Genomic DNA, 27,922 nt, shown 5'->3' on the forward strand with positions numbered 1-27,922 from the left:
GGGGAAAATGGTATCTAATTCCGAGTTGTAAAGAGCATTTTGGGGGACGCACATCTAAAAGCACTCCATAGTTTTTTTTTCCTTCCTAACTCCTAGCCGCTTTCCTTGGCAACGTATTTTCAGGAAACGTCACTCTCAGGAAGACACACTTTTGTATAGAGGATATAGGCTCCCCGTTTATGTTTCCTGCCGAGGCCCTCAGGGCAGCCTGGTAGCAGTGTGTTCTGAGTGCCCTGCCAAATACTTGTTGGGCAGTTTTCCAGTATTCCTCACGCAATGTTGTCCCAATTTCACTGAGGAAATGGCAGCTGAGGGTTAAGTCTCACATCTCATTGTTGAGCATCAGCTCCATCCTTTGAGTCTGTCTGACTTGTGTGCTTAACCCCTGAGTTGTCCTACTGCCACTGAGGAAACACAGGGGAAGCCAGAAGCATGGGCATTCCCACCACGGGAACTAATGGCGCTAAGTAGAGGACACATCCCTTGGTCACCTCCTTATCTTGTTTCACTGCAAGGTAATTTAAGAGGCATATGATAGCTCGTTTTCCTCCACGGCCCTAATATCCAGACCACGAGTCAGAAAATTTACCTTTTAACTTAATATATGTGTCGTTTATGCAGTCTAGCGCCAGTTTTCATTCATCTCAATGGTAGGTTTCACGCAGCTTAATGAATGTCCTCTATGTGTACACGTTAGAGGGGATGCACGTCTTGCAGCTGCTTTGCCCTGAGGCCATTGTGAATGCCACGTTACTTGACAGATGGGTCTAGTTTACATCATCAATTTTTCTCACATTCTTTTATGAAATAGAAATTTCTATCATGAGCATGTAATTTGGTGAGTATTGAAAATAAATAGTAAGCTCTTTCAGAAAGCTGTAAAATTACATATTTATAGACTTATGAAATTTCCCTTGTTTTTCCTCTCTCCTTTGCCATTTATCTCACGTGAATTAGACAATAGATAGGGCCGTTTGGGAAATTTAAAGAGTTATAAAATCATAATCATTATTCAGAAAACTTTGTTTTAAACCTCTGAATTGGGGAAATGTGTATCTCAGATATGAGCCTGTTTGTAGTAATTCACTGGCAATAGCCATTAAAATGTGATCAAATCAAATGCTTGAAATGCTAAGAAAGATTTTTTATGTGGCAATGGATTCAGGTTATGTTTAGTAATCTGAATGGACCCTGAGCTGTTGTAAGTATTGAGAAGTCCAAGTACAAATTTCTTATATGTTGTGTCTTTCTAGCTTAAGTAAAGCCATGAAGATGTATTTAAATTTTATGTAGATGGTGAAGCGTTGGGGAAATTCTGAAAGGTCACTCTCTAGGACTGCATTGCCTTACCTTTTCTAGTTTGCCTTTTCATTTGATATAGCCTTCATTCAGAAGTGACAGTTGTACTTCCCAGGTAACAATCATCCTCATGTAAGACTAGTTGTAAGTCTAACTCAGTGGGTCATGATGACGTACAGCTATATTCTCATTCTCGTTTTAGCAAAAACACCTGCAAAGAAAGGCAAACACTGGAGAAATGATCATTTAACTTACCACTTACCTTATTGACTACACATGATTACACTTTCTCAAGTTTCATGTTTCTTTCTTCCACCCAGCAGCCTGGCATTAAAGTACACTCAGGCAGAATCTGGTGGGTTTACTACTTAAATTCTTGTGGCATTCTGGTGCTGAGGAGGGAGGGGGGCACCTGCAGGAGGCAGCATGTAGGAGAGATGAGAGTCTTGGCTCTGGAGCCATTCTCTCTGCATCTGACCTCCCATCCACCACTTAATAAATATTTTATTGCCTCTCCCAGTCAAGCCTTGTTTGGGCACCTCATTTTTCTCAATTGAAATATATCTTTTGGGAGGCCTATTGATGACATTGAGGTTCTCAAGTTTTAGGTGGTGATGCAGAGTTTTAAAATAATGTAACAGAATTTTATTTGTACTGTCACCTTCAATTTATGGCAGGGGATATTGGGTTTTAAGAAATTAAGCATATGATTGAACTTTCAGAATATAAAACTAAAAATGGAATATGAGTAAGTCAAGTGTGGTAGACCCAGCTAGAGCCATGTTTTGGAGTGGGTGTTTATTGGGTATGTTGATTGGGCTTAAATCCCTGTAATAGGGGGCTTACTTGTTAACAGTTAACCTACTGTCTTAATGTAATTTCTAGATTGGTCATTGCATAAGTATCGTTACTAACTCTTTGACTCATTGTATTTTATCAATGGGACCAATCTTACAATTTAGCTGCCCCTCCATCACTCACCAGAGACTCTGCTCAAAGAATACAGACATGGTGACAATCCAGGCCTCTGCCTATGCCTTTTCCTCCTCAATAATCTCCTTGGCTGTTTGAAATTCTGATCTCCTTTAGCTTTCCTCGTGCACCATCCTGTTTCTTCCACAGTGAATGTAGCATTTGATCTGTGGCGGTGGACACTGAAATTTTCAGGTGCTTGCACACACAATGGGCATAACTGGCAACAAGAGCAAATTGTGGGGGTTAAATATGATCACATATTTAAGTGCCTGGCCTAGTCCCTGGTCGTGGCCAATAAATGCCAGTTCCCTTTCTGTTATCTGTCTTGCCTTTTTAATTCAATATTTTTTCCAATTGTCTTTGAAAGATATTTTCAAGATTCTTTCCTAAACTTTTTTTGAATCCACAACGTCTCCACTCCTGTGATTCTTTTTCTCTTTGCAGATGTTTTCTAAATCTCCACCTCTAATTGGCTGACCTCCAGACCTGTATTTCCAATTGCTTCCTGAACATCTCAACTCAAACATCTCAGATCCAGTGACCACCTAGTGACCTCATGCCCTTCCTTGCTAAACCCGCTCCTCTTCCTCTAGTCCCTATTCTGGTTATGGTATCTTTTCTCTTATGTATTTTGTCTAGAAACCTTAGTACTACTTTCAATTCTACTTTTTCTATATCCTGCAGCATCTCATCAGAACTGTTGGTTTGCTCCTGGATAGAGCTTTCTTCTTTTCCTCATTCAAGGACACGTTTAGAAGTAAAGTTGCCGGCTTGAAGTTTGGCCAAGCAATGGCTACTTCATTGGCATTTATAGTAGTACACCACAGAGTCTGTGGAGTTGAGAATAGTCTAGGAATTACTGCAAAATGTGCCTGGTTAATGCTGTATGGATGAGGCCAAACCTTGTTCTATATGGAGTCTCTCACAATCTAGCTTTCAAATATATTCAGGTGCTACTATAGTTAATAAAATGGAAATTTTTTTTAAAGAGTTATTGAATGTGTAGTAGCCTTTTGTCATTGTATAACTTGAAATAATTCCTATTGAAGGTGCAAGTGTTTGGAGGATTCATCAAATGTTATGATGTCATATTATAAAACATGGATTTCAAGGATTATTGATTTTTCACTTGTTCAGAGTCACAAATGCATAGGAAGAAGAAAAGTCAGAGATTATATGAGCTTTCAAAAATTAGATTTTGGAGAAGAGAAATCAGAATTGAAAATCTCAAAACACTTGACTAGTAAATTTAGAACTCTCATCTGTTTTCACCAAGATAGGTTTTGTGCATGTGTGTGTGTCTAAGAGTTTCTGTTGAAAAGAACAAATGAAAACAACAACAACAACAACAACAAAACCCAAAAACTACATAGTTGAACAGCAAGAGGTTATTGCTGACCACAAAAAATAGACATCTTAACAGTTCAGTGCTTGTCTATGTATGAGAAGATGCAAGAGTGTGGGCTCATCAAAACTCTTCCTTAGATATATATCTTCACTGCTTTAGGGTTAGTATCATGTTTCTCAACATCCTGACTTCCCCACAGGGTACGCTGTCATTGATGGCTGGTTGCTTGATAGTGGGCAACATCCCTTGTCTATTGAAATTGTAGACAACACGTTTTTGTTCTGCAGAAGAGAGGTTAAGATTTTATTATTTGAAAGTGATGGAGAATGTGTAAAGCATTCAAGTGAGAACAGATGCTACACAATCTGATATGATTGAAGTGTAGGATGTCTGAGGGACAAACTGGGGCTGGATATGAGGTTTTTGAGTATCTCGACTCTTCTGTTGGAATTTGATGGAGTACGTAGTGGGACATCTCGAAAGATTTTAAACGGCCATGAGATGATCAGTGTGACACTGTATTTTATTTATTACCCAAAACGGGTATTTAAAAATTACCTTGAAATCTAGATGATTACCAATGAAAGAAGTGGAAGCATAAAGTAGATATTAAAAGGAGAGAGACAGAAAAACTGAGAAATTATAGTGGGAGTAAAAAGATGTTGGTCGAGAAGTTAGAAAAAATATGGTTGGAACTCTAGGTTGTGTTGGAGGTAGCCTGCTTTTGTTTACTTGGTCTGGGAGTTTAGAATGCTATCTTTGCCTTGCATTTGAAAAGTCAATTTGTTTGTCTACCACTATGCCCAAATCTTTTCATATTCTTTTGTTCTTAAACCCTGAGAGGCTCCTTTCCTAGGGGTTGGTTAGTTGTATAAACTTTGAGTGGCAATGCCAGCAGCATTAACACCTTCCAAGACCAGTCTCCTAAGTGGGATGTCTTTATAGCAGGTTCACAAGAAAGTTGTTCCATTGGATTAGCCTGAAGAGCTGAAGAAAAGCAAATGAGTTTTCTCAATGTCCCTTCCTATTCTCTCTCTCTCTTTCCCTCTGATTCTTGCTCTGAATCACCATGTGTTTCCCACCTCACAGTGCATTTAGAGTGAATGTCAGCTTTGCAGTCTGTGACTCAAGGTCCTAACACCCTTTATTAAAAACTACATCATTTAAAATACTTTGAGGAAATTTGAGTTTTCTTTGCGGCCATAGGACTCTAATATTCTCAGTATTCTTGTATTCTCAAGCCATCGGTCATGTTTTATTATATTCTGCCCCCTTTGATGTTTTCTTTCTTTCTTCTTATTTTTTTTTTTTAATTTAAAACTACATTTATAGGCACCCTAGCTGTTACACTGCACTGTTTTGTTTAAAACATGTGCCTGCTTTGTTAGTAAAGGAACCTTTGCCAAGAGAATTGTGTGTAGGTGGGTGTGACTAACTTAGCCAAGAGACTTATCTCTTCTATCTCCCCGAGGCCTCAAGGCTGCCTTTGATATGACTTATTCTCCCCTCACAGCCCTGCCCCTTCCAACATTTATAACTTTTTTCTCCCCATTTTTATAACTAAACATTTTAACTTTTCAAAACGAATCAGCTCTCTGGATTCATTTTCTGGTGGGTGACCTGAACCATGAGTTTCTTATTGCTTTGAGTACCAAGTACTCAAAGCAGAACCTTCAAATTTTGCCCCCCCACACCCCCCACCAAAGTTTTATCAGCAAACCTTTCTGCCTGCCTGGGTTGGAATTGTCTTGTTTCCCTTTTGGCAACTTTCAGCAGAAGCTGTAATGTTGCTAGGCTATTTGAAGGGAAATCTGAGTCCCAGTGACAAATAAACATAGAACAGGAAAAGGAGCCCCAAATGATCTTTATAAAGCTTTAGTTCCCTGGTGACTCAGATGGTGGAGAATCTGCTTGCAATGCCGAAGGCCCAGGTTGCATCCCTGGGTCAGGAAGATCCCCTGGAGAAGGGAATGGCAACCCATTCCAATATTCTTGCCTGGAGAAGTCCATGGACAGGGGAACCTGGTGGGCTGCAGTCCATTGGGTCACAAACTGTCAGACATGATTGAGTGACTAACACACAAACCTTGGTTCATAGAGTCAAGGGTGGTCTGGTCATGTGTTTAGCCTTCTAGGGCTGATCATCAAGGTTTAGATGCTAAAGGCAATTCAGCTGTTCATTTATCCAGTGTGCCAATATGTCCTGAACAGCTACCAATATATGATGGTATACTCAGTGCTAGAGATACCATTGCAAACAGAACAGGCACATTTACCACTGCTGTTGATCAGAGGATGCGTTCTACAGGGGGAGATGGGCAAGGAACCTCTAAACACACAGTTTATTACTGAATGATAGTTGTGCAAAAGGTGGGGGTGAGAAGGCAGCCTGTAAGGGAAAGGCTTTTCTTGTGGCTGGTATCAGCAATCAAGACATCTCCTTATAAGCTGGAGATGACTGTTTTGCACTGTGGGCTAAGGACTGGGCTATACGACCACAAAAACTATCAGGAAAAAAGGTACCAGATCTGAAAATTCTACTCTCATCTTTTCAGTTTTCCTGGAAACCAGCTAGCTGTCTGCAGTCTCCCAATTAGGTCAGCATCAGCTCTGTGCAGAAACAGGAAATTAAAGACCTCATTTGGAAACCTACAGAACCTGCCCACACCAACAGCTGCTTAATGTCAACTCAAAACCTGAGAGCTCTTCCTTTCCTTCTGCTGCTGTTGACAATGTCTTGTCGGTTGCATTCCTAGTTGCAATTTGTGTCATGCTCGGGAATCTGGCCCCTAGGCAGGTTCCTTAGAGTAAGTGAGCGTCATCAAGCAGTTGCTATCAAGGTGTGGCGCCTCTAAGTGGTCAGAACCCTGAACCTGATTACCATCGCCAAAGAGACCATTGTGTTCCCAGGCGGTATTGTGTCATCTGCGCTGGGAGCCATGGCCCAGTCTGCTCAGGTGGTTCTAGACATGACTCATGTAGAAGGACAGAGACAAGGGGGAAACCAAGATTTGCTCCTATGTCACTTGTTTGGTATCTTAAGTTCACACCCAGGAATATTTTGTGACCACAGTGAAGAAAACAGTGAGTCCTTTATGTCACTGACTTGGAACCCAAGCACTGATCCCAGCTCCTCTGCCCCCACCCCGGTCCAGGTCACCATCATCTCTTCCTGGTCTCCCTCAACAGCCTCCTTACTGGTGACCCTGCTTCTACTGGTGCTTCCTTCCTCCCACCTCCCATGTGTGCATGCTGCTGCTGCTAAGTCACTTCAGTCGTGTCCGACTCTGTGCGACCCCATAGATGGCAGCCCACCAGGCTCCCCCATCCCTGGGATTCTCCAGGCAAGAACGCTGGAGTGGGTTGCCATTTCCTTCTCCAATGCATGAAAGTGAAAAGTGAAAGTGAAGTCACTCAGTCGTGTCCAACCCTCAGCGACCCCATGGACTGCAGCCCTCCAGGCTCCTCCATCCATGGGATTTTCTAGGCAAGAATACTGGAGTAGGTTGCCATTTCCTCCTCCAAGGGATCTTCCTGACCCAGAGATTGAACCCATGTCTCTTATGTCTCCTGCATTGACGGGTGGGTTCTTTACCACTGAGTCACTGGGAAGCCCTAAATACACCAGCTCTAAGCCCCTTCACTGCTACCGCCCATCCCTTTTACTTCACCATTTTGTTCCCCTGTAATTATGTTCATATGGGCACCACTGGAGTGGGTGCTTTCTCACAGTACATACCCGCCATCCGTCCTCCCCTTCCTGTGCCAGGCATATGTAGCTGCTCAACTGTACATGTGGAGTGAGTAACATTGACCCACAAGCTTTCTTTTCTTCATTCTCTTTTCTGATTTAAGTAAGTGGAAAAAAGCACACAGGAATACTCAGAAATCTCTGCTAGGAGAGGTAAGAGAAAATTCAGTAAACAGTTTAAAGTTACGGGGACTTCCCTGGTAGAGTGGTTGGGACTTCAGCTTCAAATGCAGGGAGTGTGGGTTCAGTTCCTGGTCAGGGAGCTAAAATAAAGATCCCACATGTCTCTAGGCCAAAACAAACCCCCGAAAACCCAAGACATAAAACAGAAACCATATTGTAACAAATTCAGTAAAGACTTTAAAAACGATCCACATCAAAAAAATCTTTAAAACAAAGAGCTTAAAGTTATGAACTTATGGGGAGAAGCTGTTTAGATAAGCCCATAAAACAGCCTCTCACTCATGTTCTCATGGTTGGTAAGTGGCCGAGCTCAGGTACTGAGTTCAGTGGCAGAGCCCTCATCAAACCTGGAAAGGAAGGTAAATATTCTGAACTCATCTGCTGAACAGCCTTTGAACCAAATTGTAAATTACTTTAGTGTGTATTAAAACAGGGCTTCCCTGGTGGCTCAGATGGTAAAGAGTCCTCCTGCAGTGCTTGGGATATGGACTCAATCCCTGGGTCGGGAGGATACCCTGGGGAATGGAGTGGCTACCCACTCCAATATTCTTGCCAGGAGAATCCCGTGGGCAGAGGAGCCAGGTGCTTGGCAGTCAGAATCATTGTGTCTATCAGATCATAGGAGGAATATAGACGTAGAACTTTAGAAGGTTAAAAAGAGACTATAAATTATGTAGTCTGGTGTCCTCAGAGGAAACGGAGGCCCAGAGACCTTCAGTTGGTGAATGCTGTGACTGGAACCCAGGTCTGGTCCCCCCACAGCCTGGCCTTTGGACTCACTTCATGCGCTTCTTACATATGCTAGGAATGAATTCCCGGTCGTGTTTCTGACATACCAAGTGTAACCTTGACATAGCCGTGAGGAAAAAAGATTCATTTTGTTCATGGAGATGATCACCCACCTGCTAGATTTTTTTAATGCTTTCCCTTTTTTTTCTCTTCTGGGAGGAGGATTTATGACTTCATTTTTTTTTTTTTAACGTCTTCAAATCTGGACCTCATTCAGAATGATCCTTCCTCACGGCTAGGAAAAAGTTTTCTATTCTAATAAATAAAATACAGCTTTTCTCCTGGTCTCAGCTTTCCAGACACAAAACTGATCTACTTGTGACAGCTGTTCCGAGGGACTTTTAATGATTTTCAACTGGTTTGTCATATACAGAAAGAAAGTGTAATTAGTAAGGAAATTAAACTATTTCCCCAAATCCAGGTTGGCTCCAGTCTTATAAATACCTATAGAATCCTAACAAAAGGTTTTGTTTCCCATACTGCTTATAATCATTTTTAAAAGTTACTCCAGAAATTTGTTTTAGATCAATAAGGACTTTTGTCTGTCTGAAATGAATTTAGGTTATGTTGGTAAAATTCGGTTCTTTTGTATTTGTCAGTAAACCTGATTTGTTCTGTTCCTGGCTTTAAATGGGTTAATTCTCACTGTCACCCCATCTGTATGTTACATACAAGAGTTGTCCCATTCTTTCCTCATGACCCAACACTGTGGGAACTTGTCAGCATCATAGTCTTGTTTTTGTTGTTATTAGCATCAGTTTTCATCGTGATTACTTGTGTTTGATATTTGGGATGAGATACAAACAGATTATGACTTCTATTTCCCCTGGCATTCTTGCTGGTGATTTATAATTTATACCTGGAAGAGATTTACTGACCTAACTGATAATCCTTCCCAACATAAGATAAACACCCATATAAGTCATCTGTGTAAGTCAGATGCACTTGAAAGGGACAAAGAATTCACCTGCAAGCACTTTTGGCGTCTTGCCCTTTCCCATGAATTCAAACTGATGACAGAGAAGGCTGAGTCTGCCAAAACACTTTCAGCCAAAGAACCTCCCAGAGCCCCTGAGGGTGGGGCCTACCTGACCTGTCACACTGTAAGGAGGACCTGGAGACTGGCCCTTACCAGCCCCACCTGCCGTACTGTAAGGACCATATACTGTAAGGGAGATCTGCTCTTTGTGCTTTAACTAGAGGAGATCTGATGAAAGCAAAGAGATTGTCCCAGTGCTGTGGAGCTCAGATCTGTGAACATGCAGCTTTGCTGCTTCCCTTTTGTCCAAGTGGTCCTGTGGAGAACCCAGAGGTGAGTCCAGGCCAGTTGTTAGGTCTTCATTGCCCAGGTGGATGCACGTGGGCTCTCCCTATTAAGTTACGTATTCCTGCTAGAAATTCAAACTGATTTCTTGGGACCCTGCTCTGTCAACCTGGTGTGTTCAAAAACCGTTAGAGAAGTGATCAGACCCACCCCATCCCCCGCCTTGCAGCTTGCGGGAGTATAACTGAGTCAGTGGGACACTACCCGATTAGAAAGTATAGTGCTAGTACACTATTTTATCCTGAGGGACTCTAGTTGCTATACAATGTTGTGTTAGTTTCTACTGTTCAGCAAAGTGAACCACCACACGTATATGTATACCCCATCTTCCTTGGATTTCCTTCCCATTTTGGTCACCACGGAGCACTGAGTAGACTTCCCTGTGCTATATAGTCAGTTCTCATTGGTTATGTATTTTATAGGTAGTAGTGTATATATGCCAATCCCAGCCTCCCAACTCATTGTACCTCTCTTTCCCCCTTGGTATCCATATGTTTGTTCTCTATGTCTGGGTCTCTGTTTCTGCTCTCCAAGTAATTTCATCCATACTATTTTTCTAAATTCTACATGTATATGTTAATCTGCGATATTTGTTTTGCACTATTCTGTATCATAGTGAAGTCATGGTTCTTGCTCTGATCTCTCATATTGTTCGTGAAGTGAAGTCGCTCAGTCGTGTCCGACTCTTTGCGACCCCATGGGCTGTAGACTACCAGGCTCCTCTGTCCGTGGGATTTTCCAGGCAGTAGTCCTGGAGTGGATTGCCATTTCCTTCTCCAGGGGATCTTCCCAACCCAGGGATTGAACCCGGGTCTCCCACATTGTAGACAGGCGCTTTACCATCTGAGCCACCAGGGAAGTCCCATATTGTTTGTATGTTTGTTTTTTTGGTGTGGTACATATTGTTTATATACCGCACCAAAAACAGACGGTGCACATGCCCCATAAATTTCACTTAGTCTAGACTAGGCCTCTGGAAGGAGTTCCTTGGGATTTTGTTTTTGTTCTCCTCAGCTGTGAGCAATGTTGAAATAGACATCTATAATATTCAATTCTGGCAGATAGTTAAATAAAATCATTGATCTACTACATGCAATACCAAAACCAAAACAACTGTTTAACCCAATCATATCCATTCTGTATAAATCCCTTTTTAGTCATGAGTACTCAGAATTTTAAAACTCCCTCAAAAAATATTCAATACAGTACAATAATATTCAAGAAGTAAATGTGAAGAGACCCACAATCAAAAACCTCAGCAGAGAATTGTAATGCATTGGTAATAACTGCAATGTTGAATCTTGTACAGCTTCTTTTTCTTCCTCTTCTCCTGAGCTCCTCCGGCCCTGTCAACATAACAAAAAAGACGAGGGGGCACTGAGCAGTTATTACTGTAGTCATTTCAGCCACATAAATCATGATTTGTGACAATTCAGGCTGGCAAGTCGTTTGGATGACAATGACTGGCGACGCTGTCGGAATTAATCAAATGATTATTTAACATGTGTTTCTCTTGGTCTGGCCTTGGCTTTGGAACATATTTCATTTGTTCCCTTATAACCTTTGCTTCTAAATGGAGAAACAGCAAGTGTGGGATGTACATTGGGTTAATGAGAGAATCCCTAACTGGGCTGTGATCCCCCTAAAAAGAGGGGACTTGTCTAAATCAGTCGGATAAAAACAGAGTGCCCACCACCATGATCTATCCCTGGCTAGCAGTCACTAAGTCTTGTTTTATTTTCTTCTGGGTAGAACCAACTTTGTGACCAAACTCTTTTTCCTTCAGGAACACTCTGCTTGAAGGGTCACCCGTTCTTATAGACGCCGTCTTTCTACTCAAGTTCCTTCTATAAGCAGATAGTCTTGGATTAGGTGCATAGGAAAGGCCCCCGTAAAGGATGCCCTCTACCAGAAAGCATCATTGAGACGGGGGTGTGAGCCATGGTCGGCTCCCTTCCTGAAGGCAACAGCTTCACATTTCCCAACCCTGTTGCACTTAGTGTATGCTCAACAAATACTTGCTATCAGTGTTACTAATACAGTTATTATAAAGGCTTAACAAAAGTATTATAATAATAATTAATAAATGTTTGTTTGAACATGAATGGTCAAATGAATGTGCATACCTACTAATGGATGACTTTTTTACAGAAAAATTCAAGTATTAAATTCAGACGCCGTAGTGTGAGGAGTGCAAGAAAACATAGCTGCTTCCTTTATTCAGTGCTCTGACCTTGTGTTTGAAATCAGTGGATGTGTAATGAACCACAAGTCTTTATGTACCCCAAATATCAAGGGGCAAAGAAGGCAATAGCACAACTCGTTGAAAAGGTGGTCCTTCTTTGAAATGCCAGGGGTAATCAAGTTCAGTGTTAATGGCTTCAGAGTCGCATGTCATCATTGTGATTAATATATGATCAGTGGTGAGGATGGAGCATTATATAGTAGCATTTATTGCTGCTCTGTAAACCCATATATTTTCAGTAATTTTATATTCAAGTTCAAGGCAGGGATTACATGTTTTTAAAAACACAGTTAGAGAATTCCCTGGCATCCAGTGGTTAGGACTAAGCTTTTTCACTGTTAGGGCTCAGGTTCAGTCCCTGGTTGGAGAACTAAGATCCCACAAGCTGCATGCTCATCAGTAAAGAATCCGCATGCCATTGCAAGAGACTCGGGTTCTATCCCTAGGTCAGGAAGATCCTTGGAGAAGGAAATGGCAAATTGCTCCAATATTCTTGCCTGGGAAATCCCATGGACAGAAGATCCTGGCTGGTTATAGTCCATGGCGTTGCAAGTAGTTGGGCATGACTGTGACTAAACAATGACAACTTAATGATAATAATAAAAAGTAAAAACCTAACTACACCCTTTCTACATTTAGTTTATCTTCAGTATTTGGTTTTCTTGATATTTTTTCTTTATATTATGGATGGTTTTTACCTTACACGTGTTTCCTTTCTTAAACTTTTGTGCACGTGTTCTCAGTTGCTCAGTCATGTCCGACTCTTTACAAACCCATGGGTGCTAGCCCGCCAGACTCTGTCCATGGAATTTTCCAGCTAAGAATACTGGAGTGGGTTGCCATTTCCTCCTCCAGGGGATCTTCTCAACCCAGGGATTGAACTCACATCTCCAGCATCTTTTGCATTCACAGGCAAATTCTTTAGCACTGAGCCACCTGGGAAGCCCCAATATAAACTTTTATATATTAGAAAAGTAAGAAATAAGAAAGACTTATCAAAATAAATCTTTCAAGTTCTGCTCAACACACTCATATGTATATCTTCAATAAATTTGGAACAATAAATTGAAAAGAAATCAATCTTTAATCTCAAATTTTACCAAAGAAAGTCACAGTTGTTTATATGTGAAAATTTAGTTTGAAATAAAAAGGAAATATCCACAAAATTTGTAGAGCTCTGGGGATTAGATTGTTTCCTTGAAACAGTCTAATTGTTTCTGAAGGCGATATTGAAATCTATGATTTTTTTTTAAACATAGCAAATGTTCAGTGCCTTAAGGGGGAGCATAAGAACAAAGGATAGAGGTGAGAATAAAGAATCTTTATTTGACAAACCACATATTAAATATGTATGTAGTGATTTGCATAGTTTGCATGCTGCCTCTATTTTAACATTGCTGTCCCCTGTAAAGTTGAAATAACTTATTTGTGTCTAGCAGTTCTCTGCTCTGATTTATTATAAATACATATTAATAACTCACATCTTAGAAAATTGTAAAGGTCAAGCTAAAGTATCTAGCTTCAATGTGATCAATTCTGGTAGTAACCTCTGGGCTTTAAGATTAGAATAGATTCTAGTCTTTTTCAAAAATACTGAAGCCCTTCATTTGTCCTACCAGTCAAGTCACTTACATCTAAATTTGGAAGCCTAACTGCCTTTGTTGGAGCCCTTAACAAGTCTCCCCTGAGAGAGAATCCCAAACTGATACCGCCAAAGGTTAGAGCTAGCAGCCTTCATCTGAGTCAGTTCCTTTACAGGTATTCAGAGGAGGGCTTCTTCTAAGCAGTTTCTGGTAGTGGAATTATGCCTTATGCTGAGTCTACTAATTAATTTTCTTCTCCTCCGTGTTTGTCTTCTTTGGAACTTCCACTTTGTCTTCTTTGGGACTTCTGCTGTTCACGCTGAATCCCAGCAAATTCACCGAAGAGAAATAGCTCCTCAAGTAATTAGACTGTCTGTTTTTGAGGCAGGCAGGGAAAATAATAAGTCATTTCTCTATTGCATTCTTTTTGCTTGTGTTCAATAATTTTTATGGAGTTAATTTAAATTTAGCAGGCTTTATGTGAACTTGCTTCTAGAGGATTTATTGCGTCTTATGTGAAAACCGTCTACGACTGACATTTTAGAATTACCTACCTATTTATGGGATTATACTGTATTCTGTTCTCAAAAGAGCAAGTCAATTTTTGGTGTAGATTTTTCTGTCATTTTTTTCCCCTCTTTGTCTGTTTTTATGAAAGCTAAGTCCAAGGTAGGAGTGGAAACAATGGAAGGAAATAGAGGGCAGAAAATAGGACGGAACTGTGGTTTGCTGTAGGAGATCATCTGCCTCATCAACTATTGACAGAAAAAAGAAACCTCAAAACCCAACTCAGTGATTTACTTAATTTAAAAATGTGTTTATATATTTTTAAAATAAAATGATCTTGTCCAAATAAGCTGCCAATGCTATGAGCCAGAATTCAATCCAAGGTTTTTCATGTCATGTTAACAAGGGAAATAAAACACTGAACATGTTATCTCACAATGGTTTTGAAATTATATCCAGTTCTATTAAAAAAGAGACAAAAACTAGAGTTTGATAAATGTATTATATGTTTTTAAATGTATGGATTGTCTGCACCTTTGCAGCCTGTTACATCCTACTTTAGTATAAGTTACCCTTTTAATGAGCAGTTAATACATACTGGACACTGCGCTTTACTTCATATTTATTATCTCACTTAATCAGCACATCAACCCTCAAATCAGGCTGCATCCCTTTCTTAAACATTGGTACAAAAGAATAAGCTTTCTATTAATTATCTTACCTCCTGGTAGGGTAATTTGACTAATTTGACTCAGTACTAGATTAAGGACATTTACTTTTAATTTGGTTTTCCAGGAAGGTTTTTGAAAGGCAATGTTTGGGGTGACTGCTGCAGGGTGTATGACTTTCTTCTGATTGGTTAGTGGTGAGGTAGTGTTCCAGGAATCATAATTATTAACTTTCTGATTCCAATCAGGCTGGGGTCTCTGGAGTTCCTGTTTTCCATCTGGGTGGGGACCTGAGTTCCTAAAGAACTCAGAGATGTCTATCCAGTTGTCCTGTATAGCCCTGGAGGAGGAACCTGGGCTCTGTCTTATCTCTGAACTCTTGTTCAAGTAATTTTGCTCAATTGCCTTCCCTTTGCCTCTGCATTCTGTCATGTCTCAGATTAGTAGCTGCTTGGAACTCCAGGAGACACTGCAGGACAACAGAGGTCTAGGAACCTTGGATTCCAGGCTTGGTCCTGGCATGCGGCAGAAGGAGTGGGGTGGTCAAGTCCTTCATTTCAAAAATGAATATGTTGCACTACATTTAATGTTGACAAAGTGTGACCCCAGATCTGACACCTGTTTTTATGATCTAAGAGCTAAGAATGATTTTTATAGATGGCATTTGCAATTGATTTAATAACAACAAAAACTTTCTTTGAACCCCAATTGTGAAAAATATCCCTCCAGTTAGGAATTCCATTCTCATGAGCAAATAGCACTTAATTGTTACTATTATATTTTGAATTCTATCAGTAAAAACTTGTAAAAATTTCTCAGAATTTTATTTTGTTATATGAGTACCTTCTTAATATTCTTGGTCTTCCCCTTGTCCCGCAAAGCCTAAATTATTTACTATCTAGCTCTTTACAGGCCTTCCCAGCTGGTTCAGTGTAAAGAATCTGCCTGCCATTGCAGGAGATGCAGGAGACTCAGGTTCGATCCCTGGGTTGGGAAGATGCCCTGGAGGAGGAAATGGCAACCCACGCCAGTATTCTTGCCCAGAGAATCCTATGGGCAGGGCAGCCATGGTTTCGCAAAGAATCGAATGCGACTGAGCGCACAGGAGAGCTCTTTACAGAGATGTTTGCCTACTCCTGGATTAGATGATCAGGAAATTTTCTTAAAATGGTCAGTTCAAAGATGTATCAGGAAAACCAGTTGTGGAAGGCAGATGACTGGACAGTGTGGTCTTGCCACTGTTTTGCTATTTTTGAATGAAATAGAGTAAGGTGGTCCCAAAGCATAGCCCCATTTCCCTGTAACAACTGCATCGTTACCTATAGCTTTCAAAAGCATGAGAAGAGATTTATATGCCTGATTTATAGATTCAACTACACGGCCAAGGTTAGAAAAGCAACCTTGCCTTGGGCACATCTTTAACCTCTCTGCCTTAGTTTTCCCATCTGTACTGTGGGGGGATCTGTTAATGTTCACAGCTTCCCCAAAGATGGCTGGAGATTGCACAGTTTAGCAAAAATCTGAAAGCAGAAACCCTCTTTCCCACTGCTATCCACTACTAAGTCACTTCAGTTCAGTTCAGTCGCTCAGCCATGTCCGACTCTTTGTGACTCCATGGATCTCAGCACACCAGGCCTCGCTGTCCATCACCATCTCCCGGAGTTCACTCAGACTCACGTCCATCGAGTCCGTGATGCCATCCAGCCATCTCATCCTCTGTCATCCCCTTCTCCTCCTGCCCCCAATCCCCCCCAGCATCAGAGTTTTTCCAGTGAGTCAAATCTTCGCATGAGGTGGCCAAAGTACTGGAGTTTCAGCTTTAGCATCATTCCTTCCAAAGAAATCCCAGGGTTGATCTCCTTCAGAATGGACTGGTTGGATCTCCTTGCAGTCCAAGGGACTCTCAAGAGTCTTCTCCAACACCACAGTTCAAAAGCATCAATTCTTCAGCACTCAGCCTTCTTCGCAGTCCAACTCTCACATCCATACATGACCACAAGGAAAAACCATAGCCTTGACTAGATGGACCTTAGTCGGCAAAGTAATGTCTCTGCTTGTGAATATACTATCCAGGTTGGTCATAACTTTTCTTCCAAGGAGTAAGTGTCTTTTAATTTCATGGCTGCAGTCACCATCTGCAGTGATTTTGGAGCCCAGAAAAATAAAGTCTGACACTGTTTCTACTGTTTCCCCATCTATTTCCCATGAAGTGATGGGACCGGATGCCATGATCTTCATTTTCTGAATGTTGAGCTTTAAGCCAACTTTTTCACTCTCCTTCACTTTCATCAAGAGGCTTTTTAGCTCCTCTTCACTTTCTGCCATAAGAGTGGTGTCATCTGCATATCTGAGGTTATTGATATTTCTCCCAGCAATCTTGATTCCAGCTTGTGTTTCTTCCAGTCCAGCGCTTCTCATGATGTACTCTGCATAGAAGTTAAATAAGCAGGGTGACAATATACAGCCTTGACGTACTCCTTTTCCTATTTGGAACCAGTCTGTTGTTCAATGTCAAGTTCTAACTGTTGCTTCCTGACCTGCATACAGATTTCTCAAGAGGCAGGTCAGGTGGTCTGGTATTCCCATCTCTTTCAGAATTTTCCACAGTTTGTTGTGATCCACACAGTCAAAGGCTTTGGCATAGTCAATAAAGCAGAAATAGATGTTTTTCTGGAACTCTCTTGCTCTTTCCATGATCCAGCGAATGTTGGCAATTTGATCTCTGGTTCCTCTGCCTTTTCTAAAACCAGCTTGAACATCAGGGAGTTCACGGTTCACTTATTACTGAAGCCTGGCTTGGAGAATTTGGAGCATTACTTTACTAGCATGTGAGATGAGTGCAATTGTGTGGTAGTTTGAGCATTCTTTTGCATTGCCTTTCTTTGGAATTGCAATGAAAACTGACCTTTTCCAGTCCTGTGGCCACTGTTCAGTTTTCCAAATTTGCTGGCATATTGCGGGCAGCACTTTCACAGCATCATCTTTCAGGATTTGAAACAGCTCAACTGGAATTCCATCACCTCCACTAGCTTTGTTCATAGTGATGCTTTCCCAGGCCCACTTGACTTCACATTCCAGAATATCTGGCTCTAGGTGAGTGATCACACCATCATGATTATCTGGGTCGTCAAGATCTTTTTTTGTATAGTTCTTCCGTGTATTCTTGCCACCTCTTCTTAATATCTTCTGCTTCTGTTAGGTCCATACCATTTCTGTGCTTTATCGAGCCCATCTTTGCATGAAATGTTCCCTTGGTATCTCTAATTTTCTTGAAGAGATCTCTAGTCTTTCCCATTCTGTTGTTTTCCTCTATTTCTTTGCATTGATCACTGAAGAAGGCTTTCTTATCTCTTCTTGCTATTCTTTGGAACTCTGCATTCAGATGCTTATATCTTTCCTTGTCTCCTTTGCTTTTCGCCTCTCTTCTTTTCACAGCTATTTGTAAGGCCTCTCCAGACAGCCATTTTGCGTTTTTGCGTTTCTTTTCCGTGGGGATAGTCTTGATCCCTGTCTCCTGTACAATGTCACAAACATCATTCCATAGTTCATCAGGCACTCTATCAGATCTAGGCCCTTAAATCGATTTCTCACTTCCACTGTATAATCATAAGGGATTTGATTTAAGTCATACCTGAATGGTCTAATGGTTTTCCCTACTTTCTTCAACTTGAGTCTGAATTTGGTAATAAGGAGTTCATGATCTGAGCCACAGTCAGTTCCTGGTCTTGTTTTTGTTGACTATATAGAGCTTCTTCATCTTTGTCTGCAGAGAATATAATCAATCTGATTTCAGTGTTGCCCATCTGGTGATGTCCATGTGTAGAGTCTTCTCTTGTGTTGTTGGAAGAGGGTGTTTGCTATGACCAGTGCATTTTCTTGGAAAAATTCTATTAGTCTTTGTCCTGCTTCATTCCACATTCCAAGGCCAAATTTGCCTGTTACTCCAGGTGTTTCTTGACTTCCTACTAAGTCACTTCAGCTGCGTCCACCTCTTTGTGACCCCAAGGACTATGGCCTTCCAGGCTCCTCTGTCCATGAGATTTTCCAAGCAAGAATACTGGAGTGGGTTGCCATTTCCTTCTCCAGACAATCTTCCCAACCCAGGGATCGAAGGCATGTCTCTTACGTCTCCTGCAGCAGCATTGGCAGGCAGGTTCTTTACCACTAGCACCACCTGGGAAGCCCAGAAACCCTCTTTAGAGACCTCATTTAATTTTTGTTTTCATGTTTTTAAACTTTATTTTTGTATATATTTTTCTTTTCTTTTGGCTCTGCTCTGTGGCATGCAAGATCTTAGTTCCCTGACCAGGCACTGAACCCTTTGTCCCTGGCACTAGGAGCACACAGTCTTAACCACTAGGCCACCAAGGAAGTCCCCAGAAACTTTCTATGACAGATTTCTTTCCTCTTGAGAAATCCTCTGAGTCATATAATATACAGTTTAACAAGTGAATCAATTAATCTGAAACTAACTTGGTAACAATAGCTTCCCTGGTGGCTCAGGGGGTAAAGAATCTGCCCACAGTGCAGGAGACTCTGATTCAATCCCTGAGTCAGAAGGGTCCCCTGCAGAAGGGAATAGCTACCCACTCCAGGATTCTTGCCCGGAGAATCCCATGGACAGTGAAGCCTGGTGGGCTACAGTCCATGGGGTCGAAAAGATTCGTACACATCTGAGTGACTAACACTTTCACTTTCAACTTGGTAATAGCCATTACTTAACTTTGATATATTTAAAATAAATTCTTAAGCATATTGAAGCTACTGTATATTCAGTACACAAAAGGCAGGACTTCCTGTAGTACAGGTCTGCATGCATGCACGCTCTGTCGATTCAGTCATAGCCTATCCCTTCTCCAGCAGATCTTCCGGACCCAGAAATCTGTCCAGGGTCTCCTACATTGCAGGCAGATTCTCTACCAACTGAGCTATCAGGGAAGCCCACAGGTCTGGAAGTGTGTGCCTAATGTCCCACCCACACGATGCAGTTAGAGGGACCCACAGGCCTCCCAGAGCGAAATGTTCCCCCAGAGTCAGTTTGTATAAAGGGCTCAGATTTCCCCAAGGGAGCCACTGTTGGAATTTCAGCTTTGACCTTCTGGAGACTCCAAATTAAAATGCAAATTCGTTACCTAGGAAGGTAATTTTTAACACATTAATGTTTATTTGTTAGTACTTTAGCACAAATTAGGTTTTTTTCAAATTAGCCAGCTGCCTAAGAGCAGTGCTTAAATAGAGGTGAATCAGCCTCCCAGAGGTGGGCTTCGGGTCAGTTTGAATAAAAGTCCTTGGGTGATGGTGTTAAATCCCCCACCACAGTCAGACCCCATCATTTGCAAGAGAGTCGCTCACTCTCACTTGCACACGCGCGCGCGCGCGCGCACACACACACACACACACGCACGCGTGCGCGCATGCACACACACGAGACTTCATAGTCCAGACTCTAGCATAACATTGCCCAGTAGAAATAGAGTGTATGGGGTTTAGTAGCCAAATTCAAAACTGTGAAATTTAAAAGGTTAAATTAAACTTAATGGTATTTTATTTAACTTAGCATATCCAGAATATTGCTTCAATATATAATGAATATAAAAATTATTGTTATTTCTCCTTTTTGAGTACTAAAGCTTTGAAGTGTGTGTGTGTGTGTGTGTGTGTGTGTGTGTGTGTGTGTGTGTGTGTGTGTGTGTGTGCTGAGTCCTATCTGACTCTTTGTGACCCCATGAACTAGCCCACCAGGCTCCTCTGTCCATGGGATTTCCCAGGCAAGAATACTGGAGTGGGTTGCCATTTCCTTCTCGAGGCAATCTTCCTGACCTGGGGATCAAACCCTTATCTCTTGCCTTTGAAATCTTGTGTGTATTTCACATTTATTCAGACCAGCCGCATTTCAAGTGCCCCGGGGCCACCTGTGGCCAGTCGTTACCTTATTAAACAGGGCAGCTTTGAAGGATGTGGATCTGGAAAGTGAGTCACAGTTATGTGACTGGTGAAGGTAGCAACCGGATGGCCTAGGGGTGAACAAATAGAAGATAGTACCACCTCTGTTTCCCCAGCACTCAATTATATCAACGTCACATTTTTGCTTGAAGTCAGTCATAACTTTGCATAACTACATGAAAATTTTTAGAAGAACCTGATGTTGACCCCACCACTTAACTGCGTGACCTTGGACCGTTACCCAAAACCCTCAACTGTTCCCTTTGCCAAATAGAAAATGAAAAGCTTCAATCTCACAGGACTATTGTGAAGATTAAATGAAATAATGCATGTAAACATTATAAATATTCAATGAATGCTTGCTATATCATCACAATTGGTATGATCATTAGCAAGTTTTTTTAAGATAGCTTAAAAGATGAACTATAAAGGCAATCAGGTACTATAAATCTTTCTGTATTTCTCTAAAAAGGAGAAAAATGACTAAATATTTATATGTAATGACTAGTTCCTTAAATTGAGTAGTACACCTTGTGTGTGTATGTGTATGTGTGTGTGTGTGTGTTAGTCCTTTAGTCGTGTCTGACTCTTTGTGACCCCATGGACTGTAGCTTGCCAGGCTCTTCTGTCCATGGAGTTCTCCAGGCAAGAACACTGGAGTGGGTAGCCATTCTCTTCTCCAGGGAATCTTCCTGACCCAGGGATCCAACCCAAGTCTCCTGCATTGAAGGCATATTCTTTATCGTCTGAGCCGCCAGGGAAATCCATACCTCCTCTATACACTAAGAAATCCTGCAGATACTACCTTGCCTTAAGAACTATTTTGGTACTGTTTTTAAACAAAAGTAGTTATATGTAAGTGCTGTATTCCACAAGGAAACGTGTACAGAAGATTATCCTGCTACTGCATGGTACTGGGTGAGCCAGTGATAGAAAAGTTTTTGTTTCTCTTCTGCATTCTCATTTATTAATATCTTCTTTTATTTAAAGACAGCAGAAAAAAATTATTAAGGCAAAGCTAAAGGAAAAGAAAGCTTTGCATGGCATATGTGGACTCATTTTCCCACAATGGCATATATGAACTGTCCAGTAAAGCACTCCTTCTACCGCACCCCATCTAGAATCCTCATCAGCAAGAGGGCAGAAGAAGGAAAGCATCTCTTGGGTGTGCTCTCTCCAAACACACTTACCAAGTCAGTATCCTTCAAAACTGTAGTGGAATAGTTTCCACCTAAAAGAGAATGATGGAAAAGCATAGCACATGTCAATGCTTGCTATACACGTTTCATGGAGATTTTGTTTAGAATAGAAGATGTAGTATAGATTTTAAGAAGCAAATAAGTGGTGAATAAACATGGGATGTACTTACACATTCATGCACCAAATGCTGCAAGGCTATGAACCACAAAGAGCGAAGAAATGTACTCAGCCATCAATTTAGAAGGTCATTTTGAGTGTAGGCAGTGAAATGGCAGTGTGCATGAAAAACTACTACTATATTTTGAGAGATCCTTTCTAAGAATCCTGAAATATTAATAACATGGTCTTAATGTAGTTGAAGACAAAGGAATGTGTTAAGGGTAGCAAGGGTTGCTGAGAGTTGCACAATGACAATTTTGTGTTTCTACTCTTGCTTATAAAAGCAAGAGGAAAAGAGTAAAAATAGTCAGTGTGTTTAAAGAACAGCAGCTTTCAATATCCCCAGTAGATATAAAATTCAGTATTCCTCAGATGAATTCACAAATACTTACTCTTGGTAACATTAATATACTAGCTTCAAGGAAACAGAAAAGAAGTATAAAATTAAAAACTCATTTCTTCCTTAAATGAACACGCATATATATACACAACTAATTTTTGAACTTTAAGAAATTCAGGACATCCTTCAATTTTATTTTTGTCAACTAGGAATTTAATTTTCTAACTGAAAGTATTCTTATCAGAATAGACATTGCGGAAGCAGCAATGCTTTTTTTCCTTAAGTTTTGAAATGTGTTCTGTTTTCACATGGCAGTGAACCAGTCATAGACCAATTTTTTGTTTTCAACATTCCACTCCCATTTTAAGTTTTTACATTTGATGCCTGATGAAAGAATGTTCACAAGGATCAGTCAGGAACGTGGAAAGCTTTCCTCCAATATCCAGATGTGAACAAATAAAAAGCAATTTATCGCTTTGGCCAGTCCCAGCCCGGAGCGACCAGTTTCCACAAGTTGCCTTTGTGGGCTGTGACTGACTGAGTGACATGTGACCCAGTGAGTTTGTGTCAAGTTCAAGGAACCATTGTGTTTGAAGTGGGAAGGTCAAGTTGAACCCTCAGTGCTTCTTCCTGCCAAAGCTGGAGTTTTTTATTTTAATCGAAAATGCAGGGTCATCTTTAAGCGTGACCAGAAAGTACTTGCATGTTGAACCTTATCTAATGATATGATGTGTATAAACTTGAGACAGCATAAATCTCAGCCACTGGGGCAACTTGTTTTTCTAAGATGCTCCGGTCCAGTGAAAGACAAAAGCAAATAAGGGAGAGATTGATCTCCGAGCGCTTTTATTGTCGGCGCTACACACATCATAAAGTTTTGGCTCGTTAAAGGAAGTTCCATAAACAACATTAGTTAATAATGGTGAAGTCACTGTGGACCTTTCTGGAGCTTCTGCTCAACTCCCTTTCCGCTTGCCTGTTAGCAGAGCATGATTAAGAAAATACCAACAGGATGTGCCGGAGGGAGGAACAGACTTCAACTGGAAGCCATAGGGATGCTTGATGGATGAGTAACGAGATGGGGAATGTGGCCATATCTCTCAGAGAATCACACAGTTCTGTGCATCTTTTTTTTCTTCTGGTTTGAGTAAAATCTGCTGACTGCTGGCACGATTGGTCTCTTGCGGTGGTCACACTGATGGAACTTCTCCCAGATGATTTTTTTGATAGTATGGAAATACCCAAAGTATGTGATAAATGGAAAAAAAAATTGAGAGTGAATCATACTGGAAAGATTGTGAGTAACTGTCACATTTTTAATGGTACCTCTGGTCTTATAAAATAACAGTATTTTTAATGGCCTTGTCACTGTGGGTTTAATACGGATGGTGTGGGTCAATTTTTATGTGAGGTTGAGACTGATTTGGGAGGTGATCTTGAAGGGCATAGGGGAGAGAAAAAGGGAGAGTAAGACCCTATTAATTATTTTTTATTGTGAGGTTTCCCAGAATTATTGAGGTTTTCCACATTAGTCAAAGCAGTCCTCAGTGTCAGCATGATGTTTATAAAGATGAAGTCATGGAAAGCGTGTCAGGTGCATGAGGAACTATACGGTCCATGTTCTCCCCACCAGTCACTTGGGCTGTGTGTGCAGAGGGAGGGAGGTGTTGAAAAATGGAGGAAGGGGAAAACAGGAGGGTTTTATAAAGTTGAAAATAAACACAGAGTATCTGCTGATCTTAAAAAAACCTTAACATATTCCAAAATGTTCTGTGGGTCGTTTATATTACTTTCCCCTGAAATCATGATCTAAGTCTTACCAACTCTTTTATGTTTGGTTGCTTATGTTGGTCTTTCACTTTGGATATAATTAAGAAATAATCACCTACCAATTTTTGGTTGTCACTGAGCTACACTTCCAACTGGTTGGTTCAAGACCATGCTCTTAGATTCCATAGCATGGGGCCAAAAGTATAGGCTTTGGGGGCCGAACACTTGCAGTCAAAGCTGGTCTCTGACATTTACCAGATGCGTGGTCTGGTGCTGACAATTTACTGCTCAAAGCTGGTATTCCTCATTTCTAAGGTAAGGTTAATAACAGTGCCTGTGGAAATGGAGAGCTGTAAAGATCAAACAATGTTGTGCATATAAGCATGTAGGAAGCACTTGGGTAAACTTTAGGTGTGATTTTATTGATACAACTGGTTTTAAGAAAATTTTTTTCATAGGGCTTTGCCACCTGACCAGTCATGTTAAAGACTGTAAAAGAGTGGTTGTTAACGAATATTTTGGGTTGTTTTACCTGCATCTCCAGCCAGATGCTCACTTGTTGTTCAGTCACTCAGCCGTGTCCGACTCTTTGCAATCCCATGCACTACAGCACGCCAGGCTTCCCTGTCCTTCACCATCTCCTAGAGCTTGCTCAAACTCATGTCCATTGAGTCAGTGAGATTAGCAAAAAATATCTCCTTCTGAATCAAGAAAGTGCCATCTTGCTTTGCTTTGCTTTGTTAACCAGGGGTTTATATCGGTTTGTTTTTTCTGCTTCTCTTTAGCTTGCAAAATTGGATATTACAAGGCCCTCTCCACGGATGCCGCCTGTGCTAAGTGCCCGCCACACAGCTACTCTGTCTGGGAAGGTGCCACGTCGTGTACCTGTGACCGAGGCTTCTTCAGAGCGGACAACGATGCCGCCTCCATGCCCTGCACCCGTAAGTTATACACTCATCTCCCATGTCTTAGATGCCAGCAGCTTCCATTACCATCACTGGGGCACTTGTCAGCCCTTCTCCCAGGATAAGGGTGCAGGGGGGCAAATGAAATCAAACGTGCGTCTTTTCTCACTCAGAGCAGGAGAAATGCTTAGGAAAAGAATGGCTCATTCTCACTGAGTTTGTTGCCTTCAGAGTGCACAGCTGCCAACAGACTAGTTTTTGTAGCAGAGATGGTATGTTCAGGGGTTGTGAGACAGTATAATTAGAGCTGAGATGGGAATTTATAAACGGTTTTAACATGTCATCACGGACTCTTGGGAAGTTTGACAGCTGCAGGGGAAAACAGTAAAGGATGGGATCACGTGTGGGCAGGTGGTTTCAGTTCTGTGTGCTGACCTCATGGCTTGCGATGTCATTTCCCTTCACTACTTTTCTTCTTTCCTCATAGTTTTGTGTTCATAACATTTAGGCCTGGATCCTCGTGAATGCTTGTTGAATGATGGGCACTGAATACACGCTGGGATAAGGAATGAATGGGGTTTGCACCTTGGGATGCAAGGGAACAGAGAACTCTTTCTCACACTTTATATGGACAGTGGTCCTAAAGGTTACTATTGCTTTCATTCATACTCTGGGATTCATAAATACTGCACTGGCTATGACCTTGACCAGAAGAGGGAGTGATGGGCCTGGGTGCCCTTGTGTTCTCATTGGCCAAGTCTGTTTTTGGAGGGTCAGAATCGAGTGGCCAGGCACAGAGGCTTTGCACAGGTTTTGGCTTTGTTTCCCAGCCCACTGTTTAGTACCCAGGTGACTGTTGGAGCCTTTTAAGTCTCAGTCTCCTCATCTGTCAAATGGAGTAATAATAGTACCTCCTTCACGGTTGTTCCTACTCAACACCTTCATGTTGTTTATATACTGTGCATAATGAATAAAATCATGCCACTTGATAGATTTTAGCTTTTGCTATCACTAAGACTTCCATTATTTTGTTTCTTAACTACCGTATAGTCTACCTTGGCTGGCCTGAAAATAACACTGCAGACAGGAGTATTTTCTGATTTGGAGGTATTTGGGTCAGTGGTGGGCGCATTTTCTTGCCCAGTCAAGGACCACATTTAAAAGGAGCAGGTGGAGAAACTTCAGGGCAGTCCCAGATTTGTGCTGAAATTGCCCTACCCTCAGGAGTTCCTTAGAGAAGGCAATGGCACCCCACTCCAATACTCTTGCCTGGAAAATCCCATGGATGGAAGAGCCTGGTAGGCCGCAGTCCAGGAGGTCACGAAGAGTCGGACACGACTGAGCGACTTCACTTTCGCTTTTCACTTTGATACATTGGAGAAGGAAATGGCAACCCACTCCAGTGTTCTTGCCTGGAGAATCCCAGGGACGGGGGAGCCTGGTGAGAGGCCATCTATGGGGTCGCACAGAGTCGGACACAACTGAAGCTACCTAGCAGCAAGAGCAGCAGCAGCAGCAGCAGCAGCAGCAGCAGGAGCTCCTTTCATAACCAGAGATGATAATAATTATAATCATGCTAACAGCAACCTTTTTATCATCACATCCAGGTAATGTATTAGACACTTTCCATTAACGTTATCATAGGGCTCACAAGATAACAAATATATGAGATAGATATTATCTTCATTTTAGAGAGTAACTGCCAGCCCCAGCATCCACCCCAGCTGAGTGATGGCTCTGCAACACCAGAAGACTCTTGCAGAGTTTCTATTTATTTGGAGGCACTCTTACCCCTCCCCTAGCTCAAGCTCAAACTTCCAGAAGGAAGGTTATTAAGGCAGCCTTAGGTGTGAGCACAACAGGGCAAAGATTTCCTGATTTTTCTCTGTTCCTTCCATAGACTACCTGCTTCCCTGGATGCCGGGTCGATTTGACGTGCTCCAGTCCCAGCCTTTTTCTTTTCCAATCTACATATCCTTCTCTAATGTTCCATTGTGTGAGATTAGCTTAATAACAACTTCTCCTCTGTCTCCAGTTGATTCTCCAATGATTCTCCAGTTGTGATTTTAGGTCACAATGGCAAACTCAAAGGGAAACTCTGTGGGACAACAATATGCTAATTGGCCTCATTTTGCATCATGCAGCCCAACTCCTACTTTCCAAACAGATAAAGTCTTTCTCTAGGCCAGGGCTTGACTGTGTCATGAACGTCATAAAAGTCTCCTCTGATGGCAAGACAACCTGGCTTTTTCTCCCAGGTGCTTTTAGTCTTATGATTCTGATCTGTTGTCTACATACTAGGGGACCATGGGCCGATCACTTAATTCCTGTAGCTTGCCATGTGGGAGTTCAGGGAGACCCTAAAAGTTGGTACATGTCTGTGTTACTGGCACATCTGCCATATGTGTACAAGTGGTTTCTGAACCCTTGAAATTTTATGTTTTTATAGGAATTACATTGTCAGCTTTACCTTAAGTATGCAAATAAGAAAAGGAAAATATTGATTTTAGCCTGTGGGTAGATCTGAAAGTTTTAACACTAAATTAACTTTTGCATTTTTCAGAGACTGGTTTCATCAATGAAAGAAAAATGGCTTTTTTTTGTCATTGATGAGACCCATGAAAGTACATGTGAGTTTCTGACATTTTCCTAATGGGATCCTTGCGTTTATTTCATCTCTGACTCTGAGTTAAGAGGAAACATGGTACTGATGTTAACACCGCACACTTGCGAGGCTATTTAATCTCTTCAAGTCCCAGTTTCAGTTCAGTTCAGTTCAGTTGCTCAGTCATGTCAGACTCTATGTGACCCCATGGACTGTAGCACACCAGGCTTCCCTGCCCATCACCAACTCCTGGAGCTTGCTCAAATTCATGTCCATTGAGTTGGTGATGTCATCTAACTATCTCATCCTCTGTCGTCCCCTTCTCCCA

General features: G+C 41.5%; 1 protein-coding gene across 2 annotated transcripts in view; it reads left to right on the top strand.

The window, feature by feature from the left end:
- Window positions 1-27,922, top strand: part of EPHA4 (EPH receptor A4) — a 161,490-nt gene that overhangs the window by 40,845 nt on the left and 92,723 nt on the right. For both annotated transcript variants that reach the window (XM_005676603.3, XM_005676602.2), the window contains exon 4: window positions 24,870-25,025. In XM_005676603.3, the coding sequence (XP_005676660.1) occupies window positions 24,870-25,025 (156 nt within the window). The remainder of the gene's footprint in view (window positions 1-24,869; window positions 25,026-27,922) is intronic.

The sequence above is a fragment of the Capra hircus genome, chromosome 2 (genome assembly GCF_001704415.2).
Source record: "Capra hircus breed San Clemente chromosome 2, ASM170441v1, whole genome shotgun sequence".
Lineage (NCBI taxonomy): Eukaryota > Metazoa > Chordata > Mammalia > Artiodactyla > Bovidae > Capra > Capra hircus.